At 47.0% G+C, this 17,144-nt stretch overlaps 1 protein-coding gene and 2 long non-coding RNA genes across 6 annotated transcripts in view; 2 read left to right on the forward strand and 1 right to left on the reverse strand.

The window, feature by feature from the left end:
• Nucleotides 1–272: 272 nt before the first annotated feature.
• Nucleotides 273–16,567, reverse strand: SALL1 (spalt like transcription factor 1). 3 transcript variants are annotated; one of them, XM_065537301.1, is made up of 4 exons: nt 16,419–16,567; nt 15,408–15,500; nt 2,969–6,423; nt 273–1,839 (listed from the first exon to the last, which is right to left on the reverse strand). In XM_065537301.1, exons 2-4 carry the CDS (start codon nt 15,481–15,483, stop codon nt 1,399–1,401), a joined length of 3,972 nt encoding a protein of 1,323 aa, XP_065393373.1. In that variant the 5' UTR covers nt 15,484–15,500; nt 16,419–16,567; the 3' UTR covers nt 273–1,398. The 3 variants fall into 3 exon arrangements, with proteins under 3 accessions (XP_065393373.1, XP_005591967.2, XP_045238952.2); XM_005591910.4 differs by lacking the exon at nt 16,419–16,567 and having other exon boundaries at nt 15,408–15,917; XM_045383017.2 differs by lacking the exons at nt 15,408–15,500; nt 16,419–16,567 and adding an exon at nt 14,617–14,835.
• Nucleotides 13,695–15,336, forward strand: LOC141409244 (uncharacterized). The gene is made up of 2 exons (XR_012428707.1): nt 13,695–13,822; nt 13,919–15,336. It is a non-coding gene; the product is annotated as an uncharacterized lncRNA (long non-coding RNA).
• The window catches only part of LOC135968862 (uncharacterized), a 31,177-nt gene continuing 30,375 nt past the window's right edge, over nt 16,343–17,144 (forward strand). For both annotated transcript variants that reach the window (XR_010583871.2, XR_012428706.1), the window contains exon 1: nt 16,343–16,408. This is a non-coding gene — a long non-coding RNA (uncharacterized lncRNA). The remainder of the gene's footprint in view (nt 16,409–17,144) is intronic.

A 17,144-nucleotide genomic window follows, 5' to 3' on the forward strand; every position in this document is an offset into this window, starting at 1 on the left:
TTTCTTGGGGGTGGGGTGGGTAGTGGAGTCTATAAAATCCATTCCTAAATAAGTCATGGATACTGGGAAAATATCTAGGGCCTCCAAATTTCAAAATAAAAGAAAATGCAGGCCCATGCAAAGCCATTTCTGTTATGCCTTTTACAATTCCTCATTTAAAGAGGGATACACACTCACATACACAATTGACTGCTGCCTGGGGAAATGTTAAAATGCATTTAGGGGCCTGGCTAAATGGAAATGCACTCTAAAAACACAGACACAGTATACTGTTTTATCTGTTGCAAAAAAAAAATGTATTTGATTACTTGAGTAAAATTACAGTATCTCTGTTGTTAGTAAGTATTAAATGTTAAAGAAATTGGACCCCCCCCCTTTCCTTTCAACTTTCCAAGAAAGTGCATGTAACAGTCCAATTTTTTTCTTCCATACCTAATACAAAATAAACAAACACTATACCTGCTCTCTTGATCAAGAAGCATTTGCTCTTGTAAGGAACATATGTACATTTGAATGAAAGTGATATTTCTTATTGTATATACAAGAGCATCTACATTTTCTCCACTGAAGGTTGTTCAAGATGCTATACTTAGCAGCATTGTGAAATTCCAGCACACATTTTCTATCGTGAATATACCTACAAGGCAAAATGTTACGTCTCAGTTTCAACTACCAAAACAACACTTGTTTTTTCTCTAAAGAATTCTGCGTGCTTATTACTGTACAGAAACTTATTAACATTGAAGACGACTCAAGTAAAAAGCACGATACAAATAGCAGTTCAAAATGGAAATGGTTAAATCTACAAAAAAAAAAAAGTTTGAATTTTAGAATAAAAATCAAAAAACCAAACCTTTCAAAGACCCACACTGTTCAGTCTGTACTTTAAGTCTTTTCCTTAAATCTGTTTTGAAAGATTAGACAATGTGTTTGCTGATAAAATTTTCCAGCAGGATCAAAGTGTACATGTATATACAGACTTTATTAGAGATCTAATGCATCACTGAGGCATTGCATCAACACCAGATTCATATTAAACTGGATATAGAAAATAAGTTAATGCCAGATTACAACTGCCTAGCAGGGCAACTTGCAATTGCCATAAATGTTACAGCAAGTTTACAGCACTCTAGTCAATTAGTATTTAGTCCAAAATACAGAAGACCAAAGTTAACGCTTGCATTCTGTTTGCAAAGCAAGGTTATATCACTAATAAATAAGCTTTCTTAGAACTCTAAAGTTGAACAAGGTACAAAAGAATGTCTTCATAATGTTGTAGTTCATAGATCTGGGGAACATGAAGGAAGGGGCGGGATGGGGGGGAGGGCAAGGAGTAGGAGGCCACCATAGGTCGCGTTCTGAACAGGAATGAATGCTATGTCTCCAGCCCGAGCTGCTTTAACTCGTGACAATCTCCTTGCTGTCCTCCACGAAGCGGGTGAAGCGGAAGTTGGTTCCGTTCTCACTGCTTGCCATTTTCTCCAGGCCGGCCAGGGGAGCATTGGGCTCTGAGTTCTGGAGCCTCTCCAGGTTTCCTGTCAGCCCACTAATAGGTGAGCTGTTCCCACTGCCGAGGCTTCCAGGAATTGGAGGGATGCCACCATTCTGAATGACGGAGATCTCGTTGGCCTTCATCGCCAGCCCGTTGGAGAGCGCTGCTGCATACTGATTCCAGAAGCTGGAAGGATCCCCACTTCCTGATCTTGCCGCCAAATCCTTCTGGAACATTTCTGGGAACTTGACGGGATTGCCTCCTAGAAATGTCATGGGGCCATCCACAGACAGCCGCCGACCCCGTCGTGCAGGGGTGCTATTCCACATGTGAGTGCCCATGTGTACCTGAGATATGGGGAGGGCAGGCAGACAGAGAGAGAGAGAGGGGGGAAAAAAAGAGGAGGGGGAGAGAAGCTTAATAGCTGAATCTGTCTCAACTCATATCCCAAATGTCCACAAAGCAAGTGGCCTAAATGCCTATTCTCATCATGTGATAGACAGTGAAGGCAACAGGAACCATGCATTCCTCCTGTCTAGTAATAACGTGCTCACTCTGCAGCCCTGGGCTGTCTCCCCTCTTCCTGGGAAAGGATGCCTTACTTACTCTTTTTTTATTACCCATATTTAGCTTATAATGGACTCAAGCAAGCCAGGCAGTGGCGGATAGCTCCTTTCAGGGTTAGAATTGTTATGTCCACTCTCATTGCAATGGTAAGTATTGTATCTGACACCCTTTACCCTATAAATGTCCTTTTCAGATGGGAAGAAGGTATCCCTCCCTGACTGCCCATTGGAGGGCCTGCGTATGGAGAGAAAAGCCAGAAAGTAATTATTCATCTCACAGTACTGGGAGCAATCTCCAGAGAAATACTCTGTCAACAGAAAAATGTACATACTAAGAGCACTCAACTGTTGCTCTAGAACTTAAGCATATTTGCTTTATTTCCAACACATATCAGTAGGAAATGCTGTATAATCAATTATCATAATGCCCATTAGCAGAGCAGTGACGTTACTGTTTTTAGACAAACAAACCATGCTGGACTGCATAGTTATGAAAAATAGATGCAAACGCCGAGAGCCCTAATTATTAAGTGATACAGGCAGCACACAGGCCACATGGAGGTCTTTAATCAATATCCCATGGCAACGCCAGGCTGTCTTCCTTGGTAGGTAAAGCAATTCATTTGGTGCACTTAGCAAGACAACACAGAGGCCGCTCCTTCGCTTAGGTACCAAATTATTCAATGTGCACTGACATTCAGTGAGCTGCAGCTTGCCCTTGTCCCTGCCACGATCCTGACCCTCCCAGACACCCTTGTTTCTCCCCCGTCAACCATGTGCAGCAGGTTCCCTTGCAAGAGCTCTCTCCCTGAATATCTGGGCTGATGACTCTGGGGGCATGCACTATAGATAATCAATGGCAGCGGGACAGGGTTGATGGAGTGGGTATGGTGCAGACAGAGCAAGATACCTTAAGATTGCCTTTAGTCGTGAAAGCTCTTCCACAAATAGTGCAAGCAAAGGGTTTCTCTCCAGTGTGAGTTCTCTCGTGAATCTGCAGGGCACTCGACGAGGAAAAGGTTTTGCCACACGTGTTGCAGTAGTGCTGCTTGGGAGTTCTCCTGGGCAGAGCAGGGAGCAGAACTGGGGATGTGGCAGAGGAAGACAGAGGCCCAGACGGGATATGACTGGTGGGGGTGTCCTTACTGTCCTGAGGAGAAATATGCACGAAGCCGTTGACCTCTGTTTTGATGAGAGATGACAACGAGTTGGCGGGAATCACCGCCGAGTTCTGATTGGGGCCGAGGTTGGAACTGGGCTCAAAGAGCTGGGATGGCAGATCTCGCATCTGATGTGTCAACATGTGCTGCTTCAAATTACCCTTTGTGGAAAAGCCACGATTGCAAACTGTGCAAATAAATGGTCTCTCTTTGGTATGACTTCTATAGTGAATGTCCAAGGCACTCTGACAAGCAAATGTTTTGCCACAAATGTCACAAGCAGTGTTTTTAAATTTACCCCGGTCTCTAAAAGGGAAGAGGATCCCCAAAGAATCTTCTTTGATGATTTTCTCTGCGTGACTAGATGTCAAATCCAAAGCCCCACCATTCACTGGGGTGGGAGACAAACCATTGGCAAACTCACTTGGGACCGCTCTCTGTGGTTTCTCCTCAACGCTGGGTGACTTGTGGAACTCCTGGGTGCTGTTGGACGGGGACAGAGCCTGCATGGAAGAGGTAGACTCTGAGATGGCTGGGCTGCCAGCACTTTGGCTCTCCATGTCACCACCCACTGAGGATGAATCATTGGTCAGGACATCCCCCTCGACCGACCCATTCTCCACTGACTTCAGGCTGGCCTGCAGCTGCTCTGCCAGGCCAGCATTGATCATCTTCATCTGATTTTCCAAAGCAGCGATGCTCGACATCTCGAGGGGCAAAGGCGAAGAGGATAAGCTGTCTTGGGAGGCGTCTGCAGACTTAGGTGTATCGGGGATGCTGCCCTCAGGACAGTCTTCCATGTTTTCATCGGAGAAGTTGTCTAGGTCATCAAAATTTTTCTCATCGAAGGAACCTGTGTCGGACTCCATGGACTCAGGGTAGCTGTCGGGGACTGGGGTGTTGGGGATCTGGCCTCCCATATGCATTCGGATGTGCTGCTGCAGGACCACAGCGTTCGTGAACTTCTTCTGGCAGATGGGGCAGGAATGCTGGACTCTGAGTGGGGGCATAGCACGATGGACACTGTAGTGGGTTTTAAGATTCCCTTTCGTGGTGAAAGCCCGGCCACAGATCTTACACTTAAAGGGCCTCTCCCCGGTGTGTGTCCTGTAGTGCATTTTCAAGGCGCTCTGGCAGCTGAGAACCCGGTGGCAGATGATGCACTCATTGGGGTCAGTGGCCTTCTTGTCAATGTTTTCTACCAGTTGCTGAAGCTTGGACGTCTCTGATGCCTGGGCTGAGTCCAGGAGTCCCCCAAAAGGAAACTTGGCCTTGAACTGCTCGGACATGAGCGGCAACAAAGGGTTGGTGAAAGTGGTGGCACTGCCCACGGGGCCGCAGTCTGCCGCTGGGGAGCTCAGGGCGCTACTGCTCGCCGTTGGGACTGAGTTGGTGACCATGCCACTCTCTTCGCTTTTGCCACCGGAGGGTGGCAGAGCGGACCCTTCGGCTTCCTCTGGGAGCCCACCTAGGTTTCTCGTGGCCGGCTCAGGGCCCCCGGAGTCACTTTTGACTGAGCCTGGGGGGCTGGTGGCAGAATGGCTGATGGGGATGGGGGCTGGCTCTTCTGTCTTGATGAAGGGTATGAGGCTTGGGAGGGTCGGGGGCAACGGCAGGCCGACTGAAGTGGTCAGAGTAGGCAGGACTGGTTTGGTGTCTAGCCAGCTGGTGACTGGCTTCTCTGGAGGGATGGACATGCCGTATGGGATGCCAGTACTCGTGGGGATATTGTCCAAATGCTCAGGCACAGGATAGGGGTTCATCTGGATATGAGGGTATTTCTCTTTGTGGCGCTGAAAGTGGACTTTCAGATTCCCCTTGGTGGAGAACCTGTTCCCGCAGATGTTGCACTTGAACGGCCTCTCTCCGGTATGGGAACGCAAGTGGATCTGCAAGGCACTGTCACTCCCAAAGACCTTCGCACAGAACCTGCACTTGTGTTTGAAGAATGCCTCATCGGAAGTACTTTTCGCTTCAAAGGCAGTGACATTTGGTGGCTTGCTTTTTCTTTGCTGGGCCAAGGCAGACAAGGAGTTTAAATCCTCTGCAGTTGTTCCGATGTTGGGCAAAGGGCTGGGGAAAACCGAGTTAGCGGGGGCTGGCTGAGGTAGAAGTGGATTAGACGCAGGACTTAATAAACTGCTTATTGCAAAAGCTGGTGAGGACGATGATGAGACCGCTGGGTTGCTGACATGGGAGGCCCCAGCACTTGAAGCCACTTTTTCAGAGGACGGGGTGGTAACTGCCGCTGCCAATATGTTCATACTGGGAGAAGAGCCGCTGTTGGATGGAATGATGGTGTTGCCAGAACTGCTCTGAGGTAGCTGGATTGGGGGTAGCTGTTTCACACCACTAATGCTGGCAGATTGGCTGGCGAGGCTCTGTGCCAATCCAGCTGCTGCTGCCAGCTGCTGAGATAAATGGGAACTTAGCGTGGACAAGGGGTTGGCAGATGTTCGTAAAGTACCTTGAGAAGGACTAGAAGATGTTGGCAAGTCTGCGTTCTGAGAAGCCAACAGCAATATTTGGTGACGAATCTGTTCGATCAATTGCAGCTGGTGGATCTGCTGCTGCTGCAGAGCTAGGAGCTGTTCCATGAGGGCTGGGACGGCCAGCTTGCCCCCAGAGGCCCCGCCGCACCTCGCTTCCTGGGAGAACTGGGCCACCGCCACCTTGGTGCTCTGGAGGTTCTCGATGATGACGTTGCTGTTGATCACGGAGAAGTTGCCCAGTGTTGTCAGGTCCCCGAGTTGAGGTAGAGAGGTTGTGATCGCTGAGGTACCTGTGGAGGAGCCGCTGCTGCTGCTGCTGCTGCTGCTGCTGCTGCTGCTGCTGGGGGCGGTACTGCTGTGGCTGCCGCTGGAAAGGCCGCTGCCGCTTTTGTTAGCAACCGGGGCCTCCACCTCCATGGACTCTTCCCTGTCAAGTCCGTTGTGTTCTGAAAGGTCGCTGCAGTCCACTTGATCTGTTTTGTTAACTGTGTCACTCATTTGTTCATCAGGATTATCGGGAGGGGGGCTGGGGGAGAAGGTTTCGGGTGGGGAGGCTGGATTTTCATTTACGATTAAAACTAATTGATTTTTAGTACAGTTCTTCTTGTGGAGCAGAAGATCTGATAATTCGAAGAACTCGGCACAGCACCGGCCACAGACGTGGGCATCCTTGCTCTTAGTAGGGCGACTCGGTTGACCCTTTTCTGTGTCTCCTACAAAGGTCAAAAAGGTGCAGGGTTAGTAAAGGGGCCAGGACACACAGTCACCTATGACTTTAAAAAAAAAAAAAAAAGAAGGCTAATCAATGGTTTTTTACCTGCAAAACTCAAAACTGTAGCCCCTGAAAACCAATCAATATTACCTAAGAACATCCATAATTAATTTTTAAGGGTATGGAGGAATTCCATCCATCCGGTATCTCAGAGAGTCGTGGCCTTCAGATAATTCATCAAAATACAAAATACTACAAATGGGAAACACTGGTGCATGATGAAATTCCATAGCAAAATATTGATTTCCAATCTTTTATACACCTTATTGTCTACTCGTCCGGAGAGGGTCCACAAACCATTCTGAGGACTTATTAGGCTCTTGAGTTTCTGTCAACCTTATTCATTTTCAACTGACTCAAAGATATCTGTGACAGTTTGTTCTGTCACTAAACTAATTTGTAGTCATTCAGGTTCCAATCAGTTGTTGACAAGGGGGAAAAAAAATGCATATCATCAAGCTGTAGACTGACAACTTGAAAATCACCTCAAGCCCCTACCTCGAACCTGCGCTAAGTCTGATCCGTGACAAACACACTTTAGTCACATGAGTAACAAATCCTCCAGACCGCTCCTCAAAACTCACTTGAACACAAAAGGAATGGCAACACACACAATGAAGAGAAACACAATGATCATAATCCGTTACAAGGCTTGCCTGGCACCTATATATCACTCCCTGGCATGTTTATTTTTAAAATTAAAGATGTAACTCCGGCTACCATTCCACTAATCAAATAATACATGCCACTGTGCTCCGAATGGCAACATTATGCCTCTAAATATTTCATCAAAAGTGCTCTCTATGTCTATAAAATCTGGCACAAGATTTACATTTCTGATTAAACATCAACTTCAAGAAGGATGTGCAGTTGAAAAGTGCTCCCATCTCCTAAGAAATAATTCTTGGTTTAGGGTTTGAAATGCTTTGCAGCTCTCCTTGTCTGAATGCCTTTAAAAACAGTTTGCTCTTAACTGTTATCAATTGTTTAACAGATTGTCCTGAACCTTTTATTATAAAAATCCCTTTATTTCATGTTTGTTTCCATTGGTTGCTCAGATGTCTTCTCACTAAGATCCATTTGTAAATTAAACAGAAAAATCTCTAACTCCAAGCTAACATCCTATTCAAAGACAGGATGGCTTCCCATTGTTTGCCCAGCATGGGGAACACCAACTTCTGTTGTACAAATGGTGTGTGGTCATCTAAGAAGGCTGTGGAAAAAAAAAAAAAAAAAACTGTTTAATTCAAGGATTACCTCCCTGCATGCTTTTCTGCAGAACTGAATCAGATAATAGGTAGTTTCCATGACTTCCAAATTGAATCTCCCAGAAAACTTGCATAAAACAAAGTAATTGCAGATATGAATAAATGTAAAATCAAAATGCTGCTTTTTTCAGTAAACTTAAAGTCCATTGGAAAGTGTCAGCTGTTTGCCTTTTTGTAGTAAATATTTTTAAAAACATGACTAGTTTGCATTCCAGAAAATAAAATTAATACCTAAATACTAACTTCTGGAAATTCCTTAACTCTATTTGCCTTGAGTGATGCCGAAGTTGATTAGAATCCCTGGTGAAGTATGCCAAATGTACGCACACTTTATTCACTGGGAGTGTTATTTGAGTAGCTAAGTTATACTTAACAAGCCAGCTTTCCTAATACCCATCTTTTAATCTCCACAAGGGTATGGTGCAAAATGCATTAACACCACCAAACAAATCTTAGTTGTAGCAGAAAATACCAATAATGATTTGGTTTTAATTTAATGTTTAATCATCCTAATTGGCACTGGATTCCTATGCACATGGAAGGTGCTGTTTTAAGCACTTTCTGCTTCTCCCCCTGCCTTAAAATCATATAAACAAAATATTAGATGAAATTTGCTAAAGTTATGTTGCTTAACTTGGGACAAAAATAATGTGACAAAAAATTCTCTTTAAAGCTTCTTATTTTGACAACCAATTTTAAATGATGCATCCATTTCAGATGCTTATTTTAAACTAGGAAATGCAATTCCTAATATATTCAACAGAAATGTTATTTCTTTCTCTTTGCACATTTCCATATGTAATGGTTATGTTTCCATCTACTTTTACAGCCAATTATGAAGGAACAAAAGCTATTCTGTTTGTTCACACATTTTCAACAAAATGCATTAAAACTATTATGTCAGCATGTTCTATTAAGCTCTGCATTCAGTGGAAAATACTTTTCAACCAGCTCACATTTATCAAAACATAAAGCCACTTTAAAACACAGTTTTGCTTGGTCAGCTGGGCTTAGACAAATAATGACAGATTCAGAACTAAATAACTAGCAAGGGAAATCAGAAAACTGACTTCATCAATTGTACACATTACAATGTAGTTGCTTCAAATATTTAGCACATCTGTGCTCACGATTAAAAGAGATTTTAATTCTTTATAACTTGCAAACATCTGATATTCTCATAATAAATAGAGAAAGTAAAAGGCAGGTTACTTTATAGGATTTAGCTGATTATTACTTTCCTGCACTCGAATTCTGCATTTGTGCTGCCTCAAGACTCACTTGAGAATTTTCAAGTGTTTCAACCTGAACATTTTTATATTTAGGATTGTGCTAAGTGGATGGAAAATATAGATGTTTAAAAATAAATGCCTGCCTGCTTTTAAGAGACTGTGTTAAAAAGTTGCCCATATTTTAGCTTAGGTTTTCACAACATTTTTAATAAGCTGACATTTGATCTCACTGTAGAGTGAACTAATTTAATTTCCTGATGTTTATGAACACCCCCATGCCCCCAAAATACTGGTATCTATTTTGATTTATTTCAAAAGCAGGTGTCGCTACACTGTAATAATTCTTAACTTTAAATCTATCTACATTCGGAACAAAACTCCAAGGAAACAGTCTTTTATTTAAAAAAAAAAAAAAAAAAAAGACAAAACATGAGGACTAGTTGGACTCTTTACCAAAGGGAATATTTTAAGTTGTAGTAAGATACACATGCACACACACATTCTCTCTCTCTCTCTCTCACATACACACACACACACACACACACACACACACACACACACGAACAGTTCTAATTCATTTTTCTGATTGTCTGCTATCTTGTATCTCTCTCAGTAATCTGTTACACAGGATTGCAACTGGTGACCCCATTATAGTAAATACAGTTGCCTTGTTCCTTGTACTATGGTGAAAATAACATTCCTGTTCCTTTTCTATGGATTTTGCATGCAGATTAATTTTGTAAGCAACCCTAGTCAGATACCAAAATTTAAGAAGCAGTGGTTTTCTAAGTATGTACACACAAACAGATATTTGGAATTTTCTGGGCCTTTTGGTGGGGGGCGGGGAAGAGTGATCTTATACCTCCACCAAATTTATATTAAAATCCTAGATGCTTTAGTTCCTGTTGTACTTTTTAGTTACTTGGTGCCTAATTCAAATCTGTCAGTTTTTCATCCTCTGAACCAAACTGCAGAATCGGAAGCAGAAAATTCAAGTGTTCTACCATATCTGTCTACTGAGAAAATAAAAATAAAACTATGCCCCACACAGAAAGGTTTAGCCAGCCAGGAAAGGAAAAAAACAAAACAAAAAACAAACACAACCACCTTACTCTACCAGATTTAGTTTTCTTTTTTGGAGCTCTTCAGAAAGACACTTCACTGTACTTCCCATTATGTTAAAATTGCATTTACATTTCTTAATAGAATTGCTCATGACAGTGGTTTTGGAGTCCTTAATTTTAACAGCCTGTTCCTTTTCTTATCACAAACATATTTGATTGATTGGTCTTTTATCTTTTTTTTTTTTTTTTCTGCACCGACCTGGGAAAAGTCTGAATCCAAATGTCCAACTTAAGATTCCAAAGAAATTTTAAACACTACGACATATGCTGTGCATATTTTCTGTGATGTCTAAAGTTTCCTCGATGTGATATGCCACCAAATGACAAATTTCCTGGTACCCTCCAAGTTCACTCACTGTTCTGACCGGGATTAGCGTATTCTCTAGTGGAAGAATACAAGTGAAATCTCTGAAAAAATAACATGGACGAGGCATTGCTTTTAAAATAGTGATCCAAGCCCACCTAATGTACACAATAAATGAAAGGGGGAAATGTCTTTCCCATGGATGAATCAAACTGAACACTAGATGGGGTTCCAGTTGCAAGGGTTTGTTCAAAAACTTCTTTGTGGCTTTCCTATTGCAGTGACGCGTAAAAAGAGACTCCTTAAGGCAAGATCTAAACTTTGACTACATAAACATTGGCAAAGGCACAAGAAACTAAATCCCTGTTGTTTGAGGGTAAAACTGAGCTATGGGAACTACCTGTCAATCTTCCCCTTCGGGGGTCTGGCATCTGAGGGTGACAGGGGAATAAGGTTAGGAAAAGAAGTCAAGCTGATAAGGTGAAACTAAAATAAACTACTAACTTCCTGCTAAGTGACTAGCAGGATTCAATTTGGGGGTCACTGGGAAGATACAGAAGGACATATTATGATCTGGACCTTGTCACCTTTGCATGGGAGGAGGCTAGCAAAGGTTAAAACAGCTTGACACATCTAGGTTTTCTAAAGCCTGGCACACAAACTTTTTTCTTTTTTGGGGGGAGGAGTGTTAGTTCTTCGGTTAACTTTCCACCTCTTTCGCCAAACTACTTCAGTTTTAATAATCTAAGAATATTTTTGGAATATTCTGGTGCTATCTGCACCAAGAAGTGTCTCAGAAAAACCTAGCTGAGGTTGCAGAAGGAATTTGTTCTGGTTCCTACACAGAGTTTGGCTTTTGACAATTTCAAAAACTTAACCAGTCTGCCTATTTCTGTCCCAGTAAGATCTCCACCACAAAAATGTGGAGTTCTACCTTCTAAAAGTTTCTGTTGGTAAAGACAACTTGCTACCTCCAAAAGTATAAAGAAAAGAAATAGAGCCCCCAGAGAAGAATCTATACATTGGCACTTGCGCCAATGAACTCTAGGGAAACTTGACGTAAAATAAACTACAAAACATTCAGTATCACATATTCACTTTCACACATAGTACCCTCATGCCTAACTAGACTTTGCTCGTTTGTGTGTTTGTTTTTTAACATTTTACAAAGTATGTGCGGCCTGAAGCAAATCACAAAACACCGGTTTGCATTTTCTCATTCAGAATCTTCCATTATGACAAACTTAAAACAGCTCTGATTAAACATGAATTCTTTCCAACTGCCTTATCTTGCAGGTGTTGGTATTTTTTAAAAAAGCAATTAATTATAGTTCTCGCTAACCTTTTGGGCCCAGAGATCAATGTGTTGCTATGAAACTGCTCAAAATGAGCAAATTACTTTGGTAAATAATAGAATTTCATTATTAATATAAATAAGAGGAATTTTTATGATACTTCATATGATTGTTAGTGTTTTAGCTGCAATTCGTGGTGTTTCATTCTTCCAATATTATCTTTTCCTTGAAAAAACTGAGCACCAAAATACTTTTTAAATAAATGAATGGAGTCTAAATGGGCCATCCATGTAGAAATTACAGGAATCTTAAAAACGCCACCAAAGGAAGAACCCCAACCCGCACACATACAACACACAACTGAAATCCCAATTTATAGTAAAGAACCCACAAATCAAATCATTAGATTCTAATATTCCCTTTCCTCGGAATTATTTACTTGATAAACAATCTTTCCAGTAGCAGTCATATTTCCGCAAGTAATTCAAGACTTGTTGCATATCATTGAGGAGATAAGTCATATTTGCCATAATCTTGGTTTCATAAGAAGCAGAAAAATTACCAAGTTTAGAGTGTTTCTGGCATAGCAGCTGCACACTAAAGTAAAATAAAATACCAGCATCCTGAAATAGACCAAATACTTGTTATTCTTTTTGTTTTGGTTTTTGTGTTTGTTTTTTGTTTGCACTTGCTTCAGATGAAGCTGTCTGTGTGGCTTCTTAGCATGGTCTGGGTTTTCTTTGTAAGCACACACACACTCAAACACACACAGGCAAGACACACAACACCAAGCAGCCCTCGCTGCTTTCAGCTTTGGGAGCCGCTTCTTCAGGGCTCCTGTAACTTGGGTCTACAAACTTTTCTAGGTCTCACTCTGGGTAGAAGTCATACAACTAGAGGTGCTGGTAAAGGAGAAGTGCATGAACTAGATTTAATTTGGTATGTTTCGTATTTCCTTTGTCATATTTCAAAGACCATCTCAAGACATAAGAAAAAGTAATCAGAATGTTTGAAAAGGGGCTTGCCATCTAAAAATGTAACAATGTTTCTTTACGTAAAAAACAAAACCGAACAGAAAACCCAGCTACTCCTAGAAGTAGGGGTTGTATGTGGGGAGAAGAATGAGATTGCTGAACTCACTGCAGAAAAGGTGACTTTTAAAAGGTAACCTTGAGTTATGTCATGAACTTTCAATGCCATTTATCTCAGAACTACTTTCAAATAAAAAGAACTGGAGTATGTTAGGCCCTCCTGTATGTCCAGCGTTGGGGGAGGATTACTTGTGTACTAATATTATTACAACACACTAAATCCTGAAACCCTATTACAAAATCCACCCTCTAGGCAACTTCTCCCAAACTTATTGTTCAACCATGTAAAAACAGTCATAACCTAAAACCATTACTACCGAAGAAAAAGAGGAGGGGGTGGGGAGAGGTGAGGAAAGAAGGCTGGGAGGGGGTGTTTCCTAGGGAGCCCCTAACAGTTTACCGCTTCTTTAGGACAATGTACCAGCTTTTGGGAAGAAAAAAGAAAGGAAGGAAGAGAAATCAAAAGAAGGAGAGAAAAGAGAAAGGAAGGAAACTTGATGGAGTTAACTAACTTACCTCCAAGCTCAAATAAACTAAACTGAAAAAATTAGTACTAATAAAGAATAATGGTAACAGGTAGTGAACTCCTTTTATACTATTGCTTTATGAGAAGACTTAACTATTAAAAATTCCTGATACAGAAGGCGAAAGGCAAAGATCTAGCACGCATCATTTCTCCTAGAAGGCCGAGACTTTTTTTTTTTGAAAATGTAGAAAACCAGTACAAATGTACAAAACACACTAGAAAATGCTCTCTTATCTCTAGTTTGCTTTTTTTGTGTACAAACTGTTAACTTGAACAGTTTTCCGGTGCAAAAGGTCTCACCAGAAACTTTAGGAAAGATGGGTGTGGGTGCGGGAAGCAGAAGAAACTAAGCTGAGAAAAACCCGGAAAAATACTCGACGCAGCTGCTGCGGCCTTGGGTCATCTCACCTCGATCTACCCCGCGTGCTTGCTTTCGCTTGGGGTGGAAAGCGGGGTTCAGGGGCTCTTTTCAGCGGACTGAGAAATCGCAGAGGCCATGGGTAAGGATTCAAGCTTGAGGAAATACTGGGGGCCGGGAGGAGGGTTATTGTAAAGCATTTTCTTAATTGATTTCAAGTCCCCCATTTTTTTTACAGGAACCCCAAGTCAGGACTCCCCTTTCCCGACAGCAGGGGTAAAGGGAGCGGGGGTCCCTTCGCTTCACTGTGCCCCAGCTCTACCGAGAGGCAGGCCTCTGAGAAACGAGCCGGGGACCTGGGGGCCCGGGCGGCCGCAGCTTAGTGGGCTGAGGTGTCGATCAGGGGCACGCTTCGGAGCTCTGTCGGGGCCCAGCTCCCTCCTCCACACCCCAAAATGCCGCCTAGGACGTGGGCATCCCGAGCGGCATCCAGAGCCGCTGAGAACCCGCCGAGGTTGCTCCTTGTCCGTTCTCCCGCAGCCGAGAGGCCAGCATCGCGCCGGGACGACCCGGGGACCCGAGCCCGGGCGCCGCTGCATTGCCTCGGGTGCTAGGCCTGGGAGCTTTGAGGCCGGTACAGTGAAACACCTTTAGGAGCAAGGAGGGATTCCAGGTGTCCTCCCTCTGTACCCCAACTCCCTGCCCGGATATCTTCCACCCTTTGCCAGAGCTCCCACACACAAACTTTGTTCTGGACTTGTTCAGCCCCTTCGGGACCCACAGTTGTCGCCTCCATCGGAGAAAGCGAGTGCCCCTGTTTCAGGGGGGATTCCACTCTGGCTGGTCACCCGCAAACCTGAAAAACTATCCTACGACTTCTTCCCCGACCCCCCTGGAAGTAGGGGGCACCACGATCCGCAGAGGGCGCATACAGACCGTAAAGATTTTGGGGGGCAGAGGGTGCAATTGTTGGGGGAAGAGATGCGGAGATAAACTTTGCGAGCCAGACCCCGACACTTCCCCCGTCCGTTTGCACCGTCTCCGGAACAACTGGCGGCCAGCGGCACTCTCCACCCCGGCCGCGACCCCAGCAGGTCAGGCGCGGGCGCCCCGACATCAGTACCCATCTTCTTGCAGCTCGGAACCTCCAAAGACACCCCGTTCTAGCGCGGGCCGAGGGGGAGTGTGCGCGTGGGGCGGGGAGGGGGGGTGCAGCGAGCTCCCCCACGCTCGGAGTTCAGCCCAGCGCCCGAAGTAAACTTCCTTCCCGCTGGCAGCAGGGCCGGGAGGCGGAGGCCGGGCCGGGGGCCCTGGGGCGCGGCGCGGGGAGCGCCAGGGGCCCCTTGCGGTCCGGCGGGGACGACCTCCGCCCGCACCCACGCCTCATGGGGCTCCCGGGTCCCGGCGGTGGCTGGGATCCCCGGAAAAGCCGGGACGGAGAAGCCAGGCCGGCATGCCCGCCCTCCTTCCCCCGGGAGGACCCAACAACTCCGGAAAGATCCTGCCGGGAGATGTGCTCGCTTTCGCCGGGGCAGCGGGGGAAAGCCCAGCAAAGGCAAATTGAAAATTAAAAAGAAAAAAAAAAATTACGCCGAGTGGAAGAAGCAATCGGGGCCGCGGCGGCGGCGAGGTAGGGGGCGCGGGGGCCAGCCGCGTGTGCGTGGGTCCGAGTGTGCGTGAATGTGAGTGTGTGTGTGTGTGTCCACGGCGCGGGCCGGAGCACTCACCATCTCGCCGGGGGAGCGAGGCCACTTCGGGGTCGGATTGGAAATGTTGAGGCTTCGCTTGCTTCCTCCGCGACATGCTGGCTCAAACATCAGCTGGGGCAGAATAAAAAATTACTAAAAAAAAATCTTCTCAAAATTACGGAAATCGAGCGGCGGCGGCGGCGGCGGCTCCCCCCGCCCGCCGGCCCGCCCGCCCCCTCCCCGGCTCCCCGGCCCCGGGCGCAGCGCGCATGTGTCCTGCTATAATTATGATTATCAATAATGCATTGCGATTAATCATAGAGGGGCTCTTTGAAAGGCGATTGGCACCGGGCCAGCGCTATTCAAACCCGCTCGCCTTAATCAATTAGTTCGTGATTTGCTGCAGACCCCTGTCTCTCCGCGCGCTGGCCCAATAAGCCTGCCGCGGGGCTGGCTCTGCACGCCGCGCCGCCCGACACTGGGTTAACCCTCTTTGCGACCGCCCGGGACTCCGCGGCCAGGCCGCCGGGGGCCGGCCTCCTCTCCACTGCGGGCCCGGCGCCCCGGCCGGCGCCCCCCGCTCTCTCTCTCCTCTCCCTCTCCCCTCCCTCTTTCGCCCCCCTATCCCGGGCTGGGCCGACCCAAATTAGCATGCCCTCCCCGGAATTGAGCCGCCCCGGTGGGGGGTGGGGCCGGGCGGCGGGGGCTGGGGACTCAGGCTGGCGGCGCGCTGCGAACTTCCCAACTCGGGCGCGAGGCGCGCCGGCCCGCGGGGGGAGGGAGTCCCGCGGCGGGATTTGGGGGGAGGGCGTCCCGTTTCGTGAGTGTTTCTTCGTTTCTTTAAGAGCTACCAGAAAGCAGCCCACCCCCACCCCCATAAAAAAAAAAATAAGCGAGTGGGGAAGAGCCAGCCCCACGCCGGTCCGCCTCCCGCCCACGGCTCGGCCTCCCTCCCGCCTGGCTCGGCGCTCCTCAGCCCCGAGTTCTCCATCCCCTGGATCCCGGGCTCGCGGGGGCGCGGAGAAGAGGATCCAGGAAAGGTTTGGGAACCTGATGGGTTTGTGGCCGGGGGGAGGGGCAGTTCTCCCGCCACCCCATCCCCTCCCCGCCAGGGGCCCTGATTCTCCAGCCTCTTGCTTGCTCCCTCGCTCCCTTTCTCTACCTCGGACATTCCCAGGACAATTAGGGCTGAAGTTTTCGGGAGAAGCAGCCCTGAGCCCGTGGGATAAGGGGGCGGCCCGGCTCCGCCCAGGACCCCTCCCGGACCTCCCCCCCGGCTGCCCCGGTTGGCTGCAGGGCGCGTCACTCCGCGGGGAGGCGGCGGCAGCGGTGGCGCCGCAGAGCCCCGGGCGGGCGGAGAGCGGGGACCGGCCTGGGCTGCGAGTTCAGCTCCGGCCGGGGGGAGGGGAGGGGCTGCAGCTCACCCTGAGCGCAGCAGCCCGCCCCGGCCTGGAGAGACACGGCCCGGCCGGACCGGGCACTGGACTGGGCCAGTCCCCGGGACCCCTGGGCACCCCGCCCTGGGGAGGGGGCTGCGCCCCAGCCTTCGGGGACGAGGTGGCGGCCCAGAGCCGGGAAACTGGGTTGGGGGGTGGCGGTGGGAAGGTGTTCTGTCCGAGGCTGCCTGGAGGCGCGGAAGCTCGCCTCCACTTTTCGGGCACTTGCCGAGCGCTTCGCCCAAACTTTTCGCTCTATCACCATCTCCCCGAAGCTGAGATGCAACCTCCCTTCCCGCACCCCAGGGCCCAGAGCCGGGAGCCCGATCCCTCTGCCGGG

This window comes from Macaca fascicularis, chromosome 20 (assembly GCF_037993035.2).
Source record: "Macaca fascicularis isolate 582-1 chromosome 20, T2T-MFA8v1.1".
NCBI lineage: Eukaryota > Metazoa > Chordata > Mammalia > Primates > Cercopithecidae > Macaca > Macaca fascicularis.

Coding starts and splice junctions, on each gene's coding strand:
- SALL1 (XM_045383017.2), bottom strand. CDS start 14,797: ATGTCGGGGCGCCCGCGCCTGACCTGCTGGGGTCGCGGCCGGGGTGGA. Junction 6,424..14,616: donor TGCCCCCCAAAATCTTTACG/GTCTGTATGCGC, acceptor TGACCTTTGTAG/GAGACACAGAAAAGGGTCAA. Junction 1,840..2,968: donor CGACTAAAGGCAATCTTAAG/GTATCTTGCTCT, acceptor CCCATATCTCAG/GTACACATGGGCACTCACAT.